At 42.4% G+C, this 15,355-nt stretch overlaps 1 protein-coding gene across 2 annotated transcripts in view; it reads right to left on the bottom strand.

Annotated features, from left to right (window-relative positions):
* HSD17B2 (hydroxysteroid 17-beta dehydrogenase 2) overlaps positions 1-15,355 on the bottom strand; it is a 49,304-nt gene that overhangs the window by 15,565 nt on the left and 18,384 nt on the right. For both annotated transcript variants that reach the window (XM_045191819.3, XM_024555937.3), the window contains exon 2: positions 4,368-4,580. In XM_045191819.3, the coding sequence (XP_045047754.2) occupies positions 4,368-4,580 (213 nt within the window). The remainder of the gene's footprint in view (positions 1-4,367; positions 4,581-15,355) is intronic.

Here is a 15,355-nt window from a genome sequence, read left to right as displayed (position 1 = left end):
ATGCACACCTTTAACCTGTCAACATGCAGACGGCAGCTTGAGAATGGCGTAGAACAGAGGTTGGCAAACTTTTTCTATGAAAGGCCAGATAGTAAATATTTTGGTGATCAAGGTCCTACTTTCTCAACTATGCCATTATCCTGTGAGAGCAGCCAGACAGTATGTAAGTGAATGGGTGTAGCTGGGTGCCAATAAAACTTGATGTATAGATACTGACATTTAAATTTCCTATAATTTACGTATCAAAATTTTTTCTTCTTCTGATTTCTTTTAACCACTAAAAAATGTAAAAATATCCTTAGCCTACAGGCAGCACAAAAACATCTGGCAGAGCCATATAATAGTCTTTCAGTGACAAAGTTAAAGAGATAGAGAACAGATTAGTAATTGCCAGGCGTCAGGGATGAGAGATGGTAGCTTGAGAGAGACTGGTGGTGATGGAACAGTTTTGTATCTTGTTGTGGTGATTTTTGCACAAATCTACACATAAAAAATTGCAGAGCTACACACACACACTTGCATGTATAGCTAGTAAAATCTGAATAAACTTTGTGGATTATATCAATGCCAACTTCCTAGTTTTGCTATTTTACTGTATTTGTACAAGATGTTAATAATGGAGGAGGCTTGCCCTTGGCTGGTGTGGCTCAGTGGGTTGAGTGCCATCCTGTGAACCAAACGGTTGCTGGTTCGATTCCTGCTCAGGGCACATGCCTGGGTTACAGGCCAGGTCCCCAGTTGGAGGCTTGTGAGAGGCAACTGATCAATATTTCTCTCACACATTGATGTTTCTCTCCCTCTCTTACTCCTTTCCTTCCCTTCTCTTTAAGAAGTAATTTTTTAAATATATTTATTGATTATGCTATTATAGTTGTCCCATTTCCCCCCCCACTCCACTCCATCCTGCCCACCCCCTCCCTCCCACATTCCCCCCTATAGTTCATGTCCATGGGTCATACTTATAAGTTCTTTGGCTTCTACATTTCCTACACTATTTTTACCCTCCCCCTGTCTATTTTCCACCTTGACAAAAGGTGTTTAGTATTTCCTTGTACATTTTTTGCAACTTCCTATGAATCTACAATTATTTCAAAAAATTTAAAAAAAGAAAAAAAAATGAGGTAGAGCCATAGTTTACCAACTCTTGTCCTAGAATTCTAAACTAGCCAATAAGCTCATTATACCTATAGGGCTTTAAAATAGTTAATGTTAGCTAATAATTAATAATATGTTAACACAAATTTATTAACATGTTGTATAGGAACATAGCATAGTTTCTGGTCCTCTTCCAGGAGCACAGGTTTTCTGGTTTATCTACAGGTCCCAGAAGGTTCTTTAGCAGACATCCTTCTTGGTGATTTTAAACTCCCCTGTTTTCACTGCTCCACATCTCTTTGACTTGAGAGCTGAAGTTGAGAGAGACCTTGAGAAGAGCAGGAAAAAGGTGTATTGGTAATTCTGCCTCAGAAGAAGATTGCTCTCCAGAGTGCTGGTTCCCAAGTACCATGGGCTCATACTTTCTAAAGTGTACTCACTGCATCCCTTCAACCCTGGACATGGTACTTCCCCTGCTTTATCGTTCAGTAGAGTCAGCACTGCCCCTCTGGGCCTCACTAGAGGAATCTGTATTGAGTACCTCCTTGAATAAGACACCATGAAATCAAACTCATAAGAGGAACAAGCTCAACCTGGTAAGACAGCAAAAGACCAGGCCAAGAAAATGACCTTCCTAGAAAATGATTGCACATGGCTAAACTTGCCAAAAATTGATTCCTGATAACCAACAATCTATTTTTCTCTTGTCTTCTCATTTCTTGGATGTTTGTTGAATACTCACTATATGCCAAGGACTGTGCTTAATGGTGAATGAATGAGAAATAGGAGCCCTAACTGAACGCTTGCCTCATGCCAGGGCTCTCTTAAGTGTCCTCTATATAATAACTACGCCTTTCACTATCAAATGAGGCAGATAACATTATCTTCTTTTTGCTGTCAAGAGGACATAAGCAGGAGAGTCTGAGGCTTCCATGGAGCGCCCTATAATAAAGCCAACATAGGACATACAGACTGGGTCCTGATGACATTGCTGAAGTGGCTGGATCCAGACATGCCTGAAGCCAGCTGGTCTTATCAATCACATAGGCAAATGTATTCCCTTTATGCTTTAGCAATTTTGAATTGGGTTGTGTCACTTGCGTCTGACAAAATCCTGCTAGAAACATGGTTCTGGTTCTCCAGGAACCTAGTGGTGAGGAGTGGTAGATGGACAGATACTTGTAATAATGCAGTGATACAGGGGTGTGCAAGGCATAACGAGTGAGTGTCCAGAAGAGTGAAGTGAATGATGTGACCTGGATTACCAGGAAGGTCATGCAAGGGATGATGTGTTTGACCTAGGTCTTCTGTGGGAGTAGAGTCTGCTGTTGGATGAAGGAAGAGTCTTAGAGAAACAACATGGAGGCAAGAAAGAAATTTTGGCAAGAGGAAGCAGGATATGTACAAACTAGCACATTCTATTCTGGAACCCATTCAGAATTTACTGAGTGGACCAGCCGGATTATTGCAGATTAAGAGTTTGGCCGGGGCCACTACCCTGAAAGGCCTTCAGATCCTTCCTAAGGTGTTTAGAACTTATTTGGTGGTGGGTAGAAAACCGCTGAACAATTTGATGAGGTGAAGCAAAATACTTATCACAGAGCTGGCTCATGGGAGGAACCCGAGACATGATGGCTCTCTATGCCAAGGGGTTTTTAGGGGATGGATGACCTTGTAAGACATGCACTTTACAAACATCACTCTCCATTTGGAAAGTAATGGGGAAGGAGGTCATTGTGGGGGCCCGGTGGGAGATGAGGGCCTGTGCTAAGCCACAGCTGCCTGGAGATGATAGGAAGGGGCTAGGGTGATAAAGATCTAGGAGATAGAATTGACAGGACCCTGGACCAATAGGATGCAGGCATCAAGGTTAGCTGCAGGTCTAAGTGACCTCCAGGTTGCTGGCTTGAATGTGGCAGTGTCAGCCTCTGAGCCATGAGGTGCAAAAGGGTGAACTGATGTGCAGACTTGCAGCAGAGGTCAGTTTCTGACAAATGGAGTTGAGACACCTGATAGACAATTTTATGTACATACAGTTCTGGACAATGAGAAGAGGGCTAGGTTGATAATGCAGATTTGGAAGTTACTTAAATCACAGTTGCTTAAATCTCAGTGTTTCTCAACTCTGGCTGAACATTAGCATCCCCTGGGGAGCTTTAAAATATACTGATACCTAGGATGCCCACATAGGATCTTCTTTAGCACTGATATTCCTAGCACAAGCATAGTCAGCAACATTACCAGCCTCACTGTTGAAGGATTAGCTAAGTTATTGTAGGCAGATACCGATGTAATTGGTTGGGTGAGGGGTGCCCAGGCTGGGTGGGTATCAGGAGTGTGAGACCTGAACAGTCACATGGGATCCAGTGCATCAGAAGGGCATCATGCCCAGTTGAATTCTCTGCTAGCACCACCTTAAAGTCTTAATCATTTTTTAAATTAAAGGGGCCCCATGTAATTTTGCACTGGGCCCCTCAACATCTGCAGCATCCTCGGCCCAACTTGGGTATTTTCAAATACTACCCAGCTGTGAATTCCTGGTATAGGGAAAGAACAGTATAACCCAAAAATATGGAGAGGGAAGCTTGGGGATGAGGACCTCAGTAACATTTACACTTTGATGAGGGGGTTAGGGGGAGGAAGAAGTTCAGACAGGAGAAGCAGGAAGAATGATCAGTGAACTAGGATGGCAACCGGGGCTGGTGACTCCAAAGCCAAGGCAGGGAAGGGTGACTGCCACATTTAAACAAGTGCGGCGAAGTTAAGAGCTTGGTGTTTAGGATAATACTGATTAGCTTGGCCAGACCAGTGAGAGCCAATGTTGGTTTGAAGGTGAAGAAGTCAAAAGCAGGGCAGCAAGGTTTCAAAAGCTTGCCACGAAGAAAGGGCAAGAGAAAGGGCAGTGGCCAGGGAAGGACAGTGATTACAAAGATTTTTTTTTAAGTCTAATACATACCAATATTGGTGGGAGGAGAAAAATGAGGAGAGGATGGGAGGCGGTGATTAGTGTGAGAGTGACTGGGCAGATGTTGGAGCGAACAGGATAAAGAATTCTGTGAGTTCTGTGAAGACAGACCATGTCCGACTCGTTCCTAATGTCCTCATGTCTACATTGATCCCAGCATGTGGCAGGAGCTCTGTATAGGTGTCTTCAGATGCGGTCCGCAGCCAGAATGGACTAGAGGGCAGCAGTAATTAGAGGCTGAAACCAGTGTTGGGCATTTGCCAGGAGGTGGAGGGCAATGCAGGGCATGGGTGGCTGAGGGTAGTACCTCTGTTCTGCACCTTCTGCACCACTGCGCTGTAGGCATCTTTTATCTGCTGCGGGTTGGTGACATCCAGCTGGAGCACACAGAGGCGCTTGGAGCAGGTTCTTCGCAATTGCTCTGCTCCTGATCCATTTTCATCCAGAACTCCAGCAAACACAGTGAAGCCCAGCTGGTCCAGATACTTGGACAAAGCATGGCCAATTCCGGAATCGCTACCTGCAAGGTATCAAGGCAAGACAAATTTGTTCCAACCAAGGGGGCAGGAGAAGTTATTCAATAATTTTAGTATTTGTGATGGTCCACGTTCTCAAGAGTAGGTCTTGAGGAATTTTCTTAATTTGCTAAGTGGGAAACAGGCAGAGAAGCCAAAACAGACAAATTTTTCTGTATAAAAAAAGGGAGATGAGGGAGAATTTGGGGTGGAGCCAAATATAGTAGGGGAAACACTGATGGAGGGATGGCCAGGAGTGACTGGTAGCAAAAGAAGTTAGGAGGAAATAAAACCTCTTTACTAAATCTGGATTTTTCTTATTTGAAAGTAAATTAATAAAAGTAAAGTTCACAGGAGGGCATCTGCTCTATCTGCTTGTACTTACCTGTGAGGAAGGATAGCAGAGAGGCCTGAGTGTGAGCCCGGTCCCACCATCCCTACCTGTGCAATGCCAGTCAGGTTATTTTACCTCTCTGTGCCTCAACTTCCTCATGTGTAAAATGGGCTTAATAATGATACCTACATCAGTTCATATGTGTGACATGCTTAACAGGGTCCATTCCAAGTAATTCCCATATAGGTCTTTTCTTTTCTTTCTTTTTTAACAAATCTGTGCCATCACTCCTGATTTTTAGGCCTTTATATGCACAATATTGGTAGATGGGGAATTTGCCTCTACCAACAGTTAGACAAACATCTTGGTTAAGACTCAGACTGCCTGATTCTGCCTCTTCCACATATGAGCCTTGGGAAATGCTACAGATAGTCTCGTGGGACCTCCACTTCCTCGTCTGGGAAGTAGGGGATAACAGCACCTTCCTCCTAGGGTGATCTTGGAAGTCAACAAGACAGAGGATATTTTGCACAAGGTCCAGCATGTCATGCGTCACTGTTAATCAGTGTTGTGGCTCTAACCCAGACATGATTTCTTATTTACAATGTTAGAGGTCAGGCCGTGCTAGCCCTGTTATTGTAAGGCTGTGTGTTTGGGCAGGGGTCAGAGGGCCTTGGAAAAGTATGTGGCTGGGAAGCCACTGCTGCCAAGATACGGTAACCCTGTGCAGTCCAGAAACCCAGACAGGCTGGGGCCTTTGTGAAAGGGGGAAGTGTTTCATCAGAGTTACCCAATATGGAGTAGCCTCCGGCAATAACCATTTCTAGTACAAAATGAATGCTCACCAACCTCCAGCCAGCCTCACATACACTAACTCACTGAATCCTCCAAACCCCCCTGGGAGAGAAGTCACTTTACTATTGGGGAGGAAACTGAGACACAGGAGAATTAAGTCAGTCAGTTGGGAAATGACAGAAGGTGGAACCCAGGCAGGGCTTGGGATATAAACATCTCAGGCATGAAATATTCATTTCTTCCAGAGAACAAGGCTTAGCATAGTAGGTGGTCAATAAAAAAGCATGTGTTGACTAAATGGATGTTTAAGGGCCCTGGGATGTAAATTCCTTAAGAACAGAAAGAGTCCTATTTCTCTAATGTTGAGGTTACCTGCCTCAAAGTAAGTGCTCAAAAAACATTTGTTGAGTGGAATGCCTGCCCCAGTACAGTGTAGGGAAAAATGCTGGGGTTGGTTTTAAACTATGTCCTTTGAAGTCACTCTCTCTCTTGAGGCCTGGAAATCCATCAGCTTAGAACAAGCAATGAGGACTAGAGTCCCATTCATGCAAGATTGGAGTGAATTTGAAATAGTGATTCATTCACAAGTACTAATAATTCAATTAAAAGGGAAAATATTAATAAAGTCTCAGATTATGTGCAAAATGGACGCAACGTAAATCACTTTAATTCAAAAAGACTTAAGAATTGTAGTTTCAAAGCTTATTTTAAGTGGATTTATGCTGTTGCCACATGGGGGCGCTGTATTAGCTGGTGAACAGAACTATATCCCACCATTTGTTGGGTCAAGTCTTGAATTAGGTGAGTTGTGTGTTACTGGAGCTCAGGAGTTCTTCAGGGCCATGTCCCTTGAATGAAACACACCCAGCCTGTAAAAATAAGAGTGTGTGTGCTCTTGGACACAAGCTGGAAGCTACATTCAGAAAGAAGGATGAAGGGGGAAAAATTTTTCAAGTCTATAAATGGTCTAGTCATTATTAAAACATTATAAGTAAAGAAAAAAACCTGTTAAGATCAACAATGAGATAAATTAAAAAAGGAAATTATCCATAGGCTCTGGCATATCTTTTATAATTTTCATGTTTTTTCTTCTAGTCTTTTTTCTATACACTGTTCTTTAGCACACACATAATTTGACAAGTAATTTTTAAAGTAATATATAAATAAATGTTACATGTACTACATAGTCTTCAAATCCATAAACCATAATATTTTACTAGATAAAATTCTCCCTATTAAAATACAGCAGAAAGAAATGGTGAGAGCCTGGATTCTGGAGCCAGGACCCCTGAGTTCAAATCTTGGCTTTGCCATTTACCAGCTGTGTGACTTTGGCCAATCACTTAAACTCTTCGTGTCTCAGTTTCTTCTTCTATAAAGTGACACTAGGAGCAGCCTCATGTGGTTGTTAAAGGATGAAATGATTTGGTACATTAAAGTAGTTGGAAAAGGGCCTGGTACATGGCAATTGCTATCCAGGTGTGTGTTAAATGGCAACTTTTTAAACATCCATTCATTGGTTGCTTCTAATTGCTGGGATCAGAACCGTTTCAGAGCAGTTTATATTTCAGAAGGTCATCACAGCTATTCGAACCACAGTAATGAGTCAGCCAACAACCACGATTCTGCTTTCTGCCGGCGGTCCTGTCTATCCCAGACCCTGTTCCTAAGTCCCCACTTTGCCAACCAATAGCAGCTTAAAGCAGAGCCTCTCAGCAGGCAGGCATCTTCTCATAGTGGAATACGCAAACACAAATTGAGGACCTACTCTGTATCAATAAGAGGACATGTTCGGAATATGTGTTTTGTGTGGCCCACACAGTATATTTTGTAAAAATTTAAACTAATATTTTAAATGGGTGATTTCATCTGAAAATCCAGGTCAACCGTTTTTCTTGATTAATGAGGATATGGGCCAACTCTGGGCCTTCATTCTACAAGGAACCCATGAGCTGAGGCTGAGGGTTCCAATGGCTGCCCCCTCACTTGGGCCACTCTCTCAGTTAGACAAAACGCATCGCTCCATTGTACGCACCCACATTTCCATTGCCAGCAGTCCTCGCTAATATGACCTGCCCCGCCCTTGTAGCCTTTGAGCCCAGGACTCTTGACCTACTCTGTCCCATTTGCACATGACTTCTGGGTCAAAAGTTGTTTATCTAAAAACCTGTGGAAAACTAAGGAGAAAAGGACTTTCCATTCTCTTGTTTAAGACTTAAGCAATCTTACAGATGACGTATTATAGAATAGTGCATGTGAAACCTGTATAATTTTGTTAACCGGCATCACCCCAGTAAATTAATAAAAAAGGAAAAAAGACTTAAGCAATCCATCAGACTGCCACTCTCGTGTTGACACTCCTATTCCCTATAAAATAGATTAAGGTGTGATAAATAATAGGTAAACGAAGTAAAGCTCCAGTGCACTTAAGACTTCTCTGAGGGCCATACAATGCTCAGCTCCTAATTCGAGAAGAGAAAATCCTTGACAATTGTCCCCAGCACCCCATCTTCCTTACCTGTGGCAATCTAAGAGAATAGTAACTGTTGGGTAGTGAGGCCCTGGAAACCAGCTAGATCTTTCATGTCAGTTTTTTAATGGAAATACATTTTCCTTGGAACATAACCTTTCTGAATAATTCTTCTGTACTACTCTTTATTACTAAATTAAGGTCAGCAGCTGAGATGCCTAAAGATATTAAATACTTGTTCAAGGCTACACAGCTGGAATGTGCCAGGATCAGCTCTCAAAACTGGATTTGCTCTTTCTAAAGCATGTTTTTTACTGCTATGGTTCATTGTCTCCTCAAGCACCTGGGCAGGGGGAAAGGAGAATACTCAAAGTGAGCACACCAATGATGGCAGCTGTCTGCCAGAGAGGTGTCCCCATCACTGGCCCCAGCTCCCTTCACAGAGGATGGACTCCCATCACCCGTGCAATAGCACAAAATACTCACAGCTGCTCTTCCAAAAGGGAAAATGCAATGGATTGGTTCTCAGTGGTACATGAGGATACAACTCCTAGCCTTGCTGCAAAAGAAGCAACCAATCAAAGTAGCTCCACTGGGTTTGAACAATGGCTGGGTTCCCAGACCACAGTCCTGTCCCAAGGGCTCTCCTGAACTCCACCTGCTGCCACCTCACCCTCAAGCAGAATTCATCACCAATTGTCCCCAGTTGCTTTGCCTGTGGATTCCTTATTCTCCTAAATGGCATCCCTCCTTCCAGTTACCCAAGGCCAACACGTTCTCCCCAGTCCTCACCTCCATTCAGTGCCCATGCTTTTATCCCAAGATTTTTAAAAAGATCTTATTTACTTATTTATTTTTAGAGAGAGGGGTAAGGAAGGAGAGAAACATCAATGTGAGAGAGAAACATCTACTGGTTGCTTCGACCAGGGACTGAACCCACAACCCAGGAATGTGCCCTGACAAGGGATCAAACTGGCAACCTTTTGCTTTGTGGGGCGATGCCCAAACAACTGAGCCACACCAGTCTGGGCTCCGCCCCAGGGGGTTGACATCTATCTCATGTCTCCTTTTCTGAACCCCATGGCATAAAAAAGCCAGCTCAGCTCCACTTAGCCTGCCATCAGATTGCCACCAAGGTGAGGATATGCATTCTCAGGAGCAGCAGAAAATGACATCATAATTATCCAAAATATCATATTACGTTTGTTGAGAGTATTCCAGTTAAGAAACACTGGAAATGACTCTCAGTAGTAGCATCCTGAAATTGATGCTGATGGGGATGATGTGTGGTCAGCGGAAATACCCAGAATTTCAGAAATCCTCAGCCAAGACCAGAGGCCATTAGAAAGAGTTGAGTTAAGTATCTGGATAAAGGAGGAAAAACTCCCTTTTGGCAGAACGTACGGGACTCAGCCAAGACGCCCCAACCCCATTTCCTCTGTGTGTGTCTTTGCAGAGACTCCAGGAACACTTTTAAAAAGACCTATTAAGTGCCCACCTCATCAAAAAGAAAGAAAATGGAAGAGTTTATCCAACAGTTGGTATCCATGCCCATAAAAAGAAAAACAAAAAAAAGGTGGTGGTCTGGCTTTTCCTGATGTCACTTTTAACATCTGACACTTCTTTCTGCCTCTCTTTGCATTCATTCATTCATTCATTCATTCATTCAGGGATCACTGTGTTAGGTCCTAGAAATACCACTGTAAAAGAAAGGCATCTTCCTGCCTTCATGGAGCTTACTGCCTGGGGCAGAGTTTCTCAATCCGGAGTCCCACTAGACTCCCTGGAACACTCTGAAAAGTGTCAGTGCCAAGGCCCCACCCTCAGGGTGTCTTGTTTTGTTGATCTGGATGGAGCCAAGTACTGGCAACAGTTTCTAAAGCTCTCCAGGTCATTCCAATGTGCAGGGAGGGTTGGAAACACTAATCTAAAACGGGATCTCAACCAGGGTGACTGTGCTCCCCAGGATATTTGGCAACGTTTGGAGATATTTTTGGTTGTCAGAACTCTGAGAGTGTTATTGGCATCCAGGGTGTAGATGCCAGGGATGTTGCTCGACACCCGACAGTACACAGGGCAGCCTCCACCACCAAGGGTTATCCAGTCCCAATGGCAATAGTGCTGAGATTGAGCAATCCTGGTCCAGGGGAAAGACAGACTTTTGGAAATCATTATAACAGAGAGTCAGGAATGTTATAAACAGAAAAGTTTTAAGAAATATGGGCCACAGTCTCTTCATAGAGAACTCAAGTTCCGTGCTTTAGTGAGCACTCCCAGGAGAAGATACAGGCAGGAAAGAGAAGCAATTAGGTCATCTCCAACAGGCCAAGGACTGTATTGTGTTATCTAGCTCACTGTTCCATATCCTGTGCCTAAAACAGTTCTGGGCAGATGCTGAGTAAATACTTGTTGAATGACAAAATGATCAGCTGATTAAATAGAAGTGTCACAGTCCAGGTACATTTATCTTCCTGTCACCTTGCACTTGACCGATTTTCTGGACCAGGGCTGCCTGCCCTGCCCTGCCCTGCCCTGCTCTGCCCTGCCATCCATCTGGGCCACAGTGCCTGACTCTGCATCTCAAGGGTATTTCAAAGCCTACTTTTACTTTTTTCTGTGCTCCACAGCCTCAGAGGTTTCCCCTGACCGTAGAACAAAATTCCAGTTCTTAAGTGTGGCATCAAAGCGGGCGTGTAGATTCTAATCTCCATCTCCCGGTGTGTCTCCCACTGTCCTTCCACTTGTATCCTGAACCCACGCAACACCGTACCTGGAATTTCCTTTGTGCTTCCTTACCCACACCTTTAATCCCTTGTACTGCCTGTCTAGAATGCTCACTCATGTCCCTTTTGCCATTCCTTACCATTTTAATAGCTTAAAAACTATTTTCTACAAGAGAACATAGAACTCTATAATAGACTATGTACCCATTTTCCATCTATAAGAATTACTTACATTTTGTTTCTATTTCTTCCCCACACACCTTTTTCCTTGCATTTAAAAGCAAATCCAACACTTAATCTCATGTTATCCATAAATCTGTAAATACATCAGTACACACCTCTAAGAGACAAGGAATTTTTAACCCTAACTATGTTGTCATTATAAATCTGATAAGATGCACAAATCTTCTTTAATGTCACCTAATACCCAGGTGGCGTTCAAATTCCCCACCTTATTTCAAAAACACCTTCTTACAGTGGGTTTGACTCAGGGTATAAGCAAGGTTCACACATCACATTTGGTTTTCAGGTCTCTTAAGACTCATTTATTATATAAAGTTTTATTCTCCCCTTTTTAATGCCACATATTTGTTGAAGACACTGAGGCATTTGTCCCTCAGATTACCCCACATCACAAATTTGGCAAATTGCTTCCTTGGGCTGTCAACTTGCTCCTCTGTCCTCTGTATTTCCAATTAAGTTAGATCTAGAAGCTTAGTTAGATTTATGTTCTTTTTGTTTTTGTTTTAAAGACTGCCTGGTCAGCAGCGCTGGGTGCCCACCGTGGCACTTCTTCAGGAGATGTGAGGCTGAGTCACACCCCACCTGTAGTGATGCTGGGGGACTGGCTCTTCAATATAAAGTTCCCCAGGAATGTTTTACCCGAGGTTTAGCCGACATTAATGACATGAATGACTGTGGCCTCCACTCAATTTCATTCGAGATTCAAAAATAATAATTGTCTACTTTGAGAATTTCTTCTACAATTATTAGCTAAAATTCTGAAGACTGACAACAATTTTAAACTGCATTCATTAGCCTTATTAGTAACATATTGTTACGGTAAATATTACTCTTTTGAACTGTCCTATGTATATCAAGAATAAAGCAAATAATATCATTAGGTACCAAGATCTTCAGCATTAAAGAAAAGAGGTACAAGCCTAAAATTGAAGAGGTAAAAATCCGGTCATCTTAAATTTGATTGAAAGTATCAATATGAATTCATGACTTATTTTCCTCTTTCTAAACATCACATGTTCCCCAGTTCTGTCTAAACATCACATGTTCCCCAGTTCTGTCCCCTGAAAAGGCCTAGAAGCAATGATAATCTCCAAAATTCATACATTGAAACCCTAATCCCGATGTGATGGCATTGGGTGCCAGGGCCTTCTGGAGGTGCTCAGGTCACACGGGTGGGGCCTCGTGAATGGGTTTAGTGCCCTGCAGGAAGCAGCCATAGAGGCCTGCTCTCTTTCTGCCCTGAGATACACAGAGAAGTCAGCACGAAGCAACCTGGAAGAGGGCCCTCACCAGAACTGGAGTGTGCTGGCACCAGAACTGTGAGAAGTACATTTCTGTTATTTAGAAGCTGCCCAGCTTAAGGTATTTTGTTATAGAAGCCTGAGCCAAGTAAGACAACTTTTAAGGTGTCAATGGTTTAATAATCAGCTCCCAAGACTCCTGAATACTTAGTAGCTGACCCTCTAGTGCCTATATGACACAACTCCAGCACATCACTGGAAATGTGCAGCAGCTTGGGAAACATGCAGTTAATTAGCAGGGCCCCAGAAAAGGCAGACCTCAGGAAAGAAGAAGAATATTAACTTGGTGTCTAGAATGTGCCAAGTGGCTCACATCGGAGGTATCAGTACTAAATTCTTTCCTGCCTCAGGACCTTTGCACATGCAATAATTCATCTTTTCTTTGCCTTACTAGCTCATTCTCCTTCTCCAAGCCTTAGCTTAAATGTCACCACTTCAGAGAGACCTTCCCGACCACTGTGTTTAAAGTAGGTGTCCCCTCTTTCCCATGGTGGGCAACCCTGTGCGGTACTACCCAGACTCACTTAGAGGAAGGATTTGCCCCAGATGCTAGGAGTGCTGTCAGCAGACACCCTTCAGAGGGCAGCTCCTCCAAGGATCGTCTTGGCTTTAGAGAGCCACCTGCCCAAATGTGTCCACATCCAGTAACTAATCAGTGCAGAGGCACAAAAGCCTGGCCTTTTCAGACCAGCTTGGGAGAAACCAGAAGGGTCATTCCAGTCCAAGCGCTGCCCGCAGGACTGGCCATCCTGCTTCTTTTCCTCCCTTCCACAGGGACATATCCCAGGGCCCTCCTCAACAAGCACCTCACAGGCTCAATTCTGCCTCAGAATCTGTGTCCCCACCAGATCCAACCTGCCACATCCCATCCCAAATCTCATACCTCATTATTCTTGGTTGTTTCTTCAATGCAAAAAGTACTATATTTGTTGATCAAACTGCTTTTTACTTATTTCTCGAGTAGAGTATGAAGTGATGATTTATGCTCAGAGACTGTGTTCTTACATTCCCTGTGCTATCACAGAGCTTGACTTGTAATAGGTATTCAATAAGTGTTTTAAATAAATTGAATTCTCAAAGTATAGGCAACGATGCACTGATGAGCCACAAATTGATAAAACTCAAATCCTCTTTTAATGGCCATATTTATCTATTTATTTTTTTCATGCACCTAACTTATTAAGGGTTTCTCAAACTTTATATTCACAAATGAAACTAGATTATGCAGTGACTCTAATTTATTCAGCATTCCCTTGAACCTGGTTCCCATTAAGTTTGCATCGCCCTTAGGGCACATGGCAACCAACACAAAGCTGGTGTGGGAATGGGTGAAGTAGCTGGGTCCTAAGGATTCTTGCCCCATACAAAGGAACTAGGTCCCACAAGTCTGAGAACCTTATGTTTATTGTATGTGTTACCTCATTTCATGCCAGAGGTCTCAAGGTAAAGTGGGTCTTTAAAAAAAAAAGACATTAATTTTTTAGAGTATGTTTAGATTTTCAGAAAATTTGGGAAGACAGTATCAAGTTTCCATATGCCCACATACAGTTTCCCATTATTAAGGTCTTACAAAGATGTTACAATGTACAATGTGTGCTACATTTCTTACATGGATGAACCAATATTGGCACATCATTATTACCAAATGCCATACATTATTCAGGCTTCCTTACTTGTTACTTAAAGTGCTCTTTCTGTTCCAGGATCCCATTTGTGATACCACATTACCTTCAGTCAGCATGTCTCCTTAGGCTTCCCTTCACTAGGACAGTTTCTCAGAATTTTCCTTGTTTTTGACAACTTTGATGATTTTAAAGAGTCCTGCTCAGGTACATTGTAGAATGCCCCTCTGTTGTAATTTGTCTGGTGTTTTTCTTATGAGTAAACTAGTTTTATGTGTTTGGGAGAGGAGATCACAGAGATGAGGTATCACCTCCATCACATCATATTAAGGGTACATGCTGTCAACATAATTTATGGGTATTGATGTTGCTCTTGATCATCTGGATAAAGTAATGTTTCACTTTTCTCCACTATAAAGTTCTTTTTGATCCCCCCACCCCCTTCCATGCTGTCCTCTTCCAAAGGAAATCTCTATGCACAGGTCACACTTAAGGAGTGAAGGGTTATCTTCTCCTCCTTTAGAACGGAGTATCTACATAAATTATTTGGAATTCCTCCGCACAGGAGCTTTGCCTCTTCTCCATCATTTATTAAGTTATTTGATCATTTATTTATATCATTATGGACTCATGAATATTAATTTTTTACTTTGGGTTGTAATCCAATACTACTTTATTTTATTGCTCAAATTGTTTCAGCTTTGGCCATTTGGAGCTCTTTCAGCTGGCTCATATAAAAATATTATATTTTTTTATTTCCATTTTATAAATGAGGAAACCAAGCTTCAGAAAATATAAAGTTTCCACCATCACTCAATGAAGAAGAGGAAAGGTGGAATTAGAATCATAAGATTCTTTTTAAAATTTGTTTTTTATTGTAGTTTTTCCATTACTATTTATACACCCCCAGAATTACAAGATTCTAAAGCAACATTTGGGTTTTTGGTTTTTTCCTATTCACTGTATTCCATCTGAATGTAGTCAATCTTTGCAAATCAATAACTAGTGTATATTTCACCTGATGGTTATTTAAGGCAATAATGGTTTTGAGACTATCAGTCTGCTATGTACATCATAGAAAACTTCATTATTTTTTAATTTGCTATAGAATACACCTGAATGAACTTTCACAGAGTAAAGCCACTCATGCAACCAGCGCCCAGATCAAGAAACATCAGCTCAGCAGAAATCTCCCTTGTGCCTCCTTCCTGTCATCCCCACCCCACAGGTTACCACTGTCCTGGCTTCTAACAGCATAGATCAGTTGTGCCTGATTTGTACTTTAAATAAAT

The sequence above is a fragment of the Desmodus rotundus genome, chromosome 12, assembly GCF_022682495.2.
Source record: "Desmodus rotundus isolate HL8 chromosome 12, HLdesRot8A.1, whole genome shotgun sequence".
NCBI lineage: Eukaryota > Metazoa > Chordata > Mammalia > Chiroptera > Phyllostomidae > Desmodus > Desmodus rotundus.
Note: the sequence above shows the minus strand (reverse complement) of the source record. Positions and strands in the feature narration are given on the sequence as shown.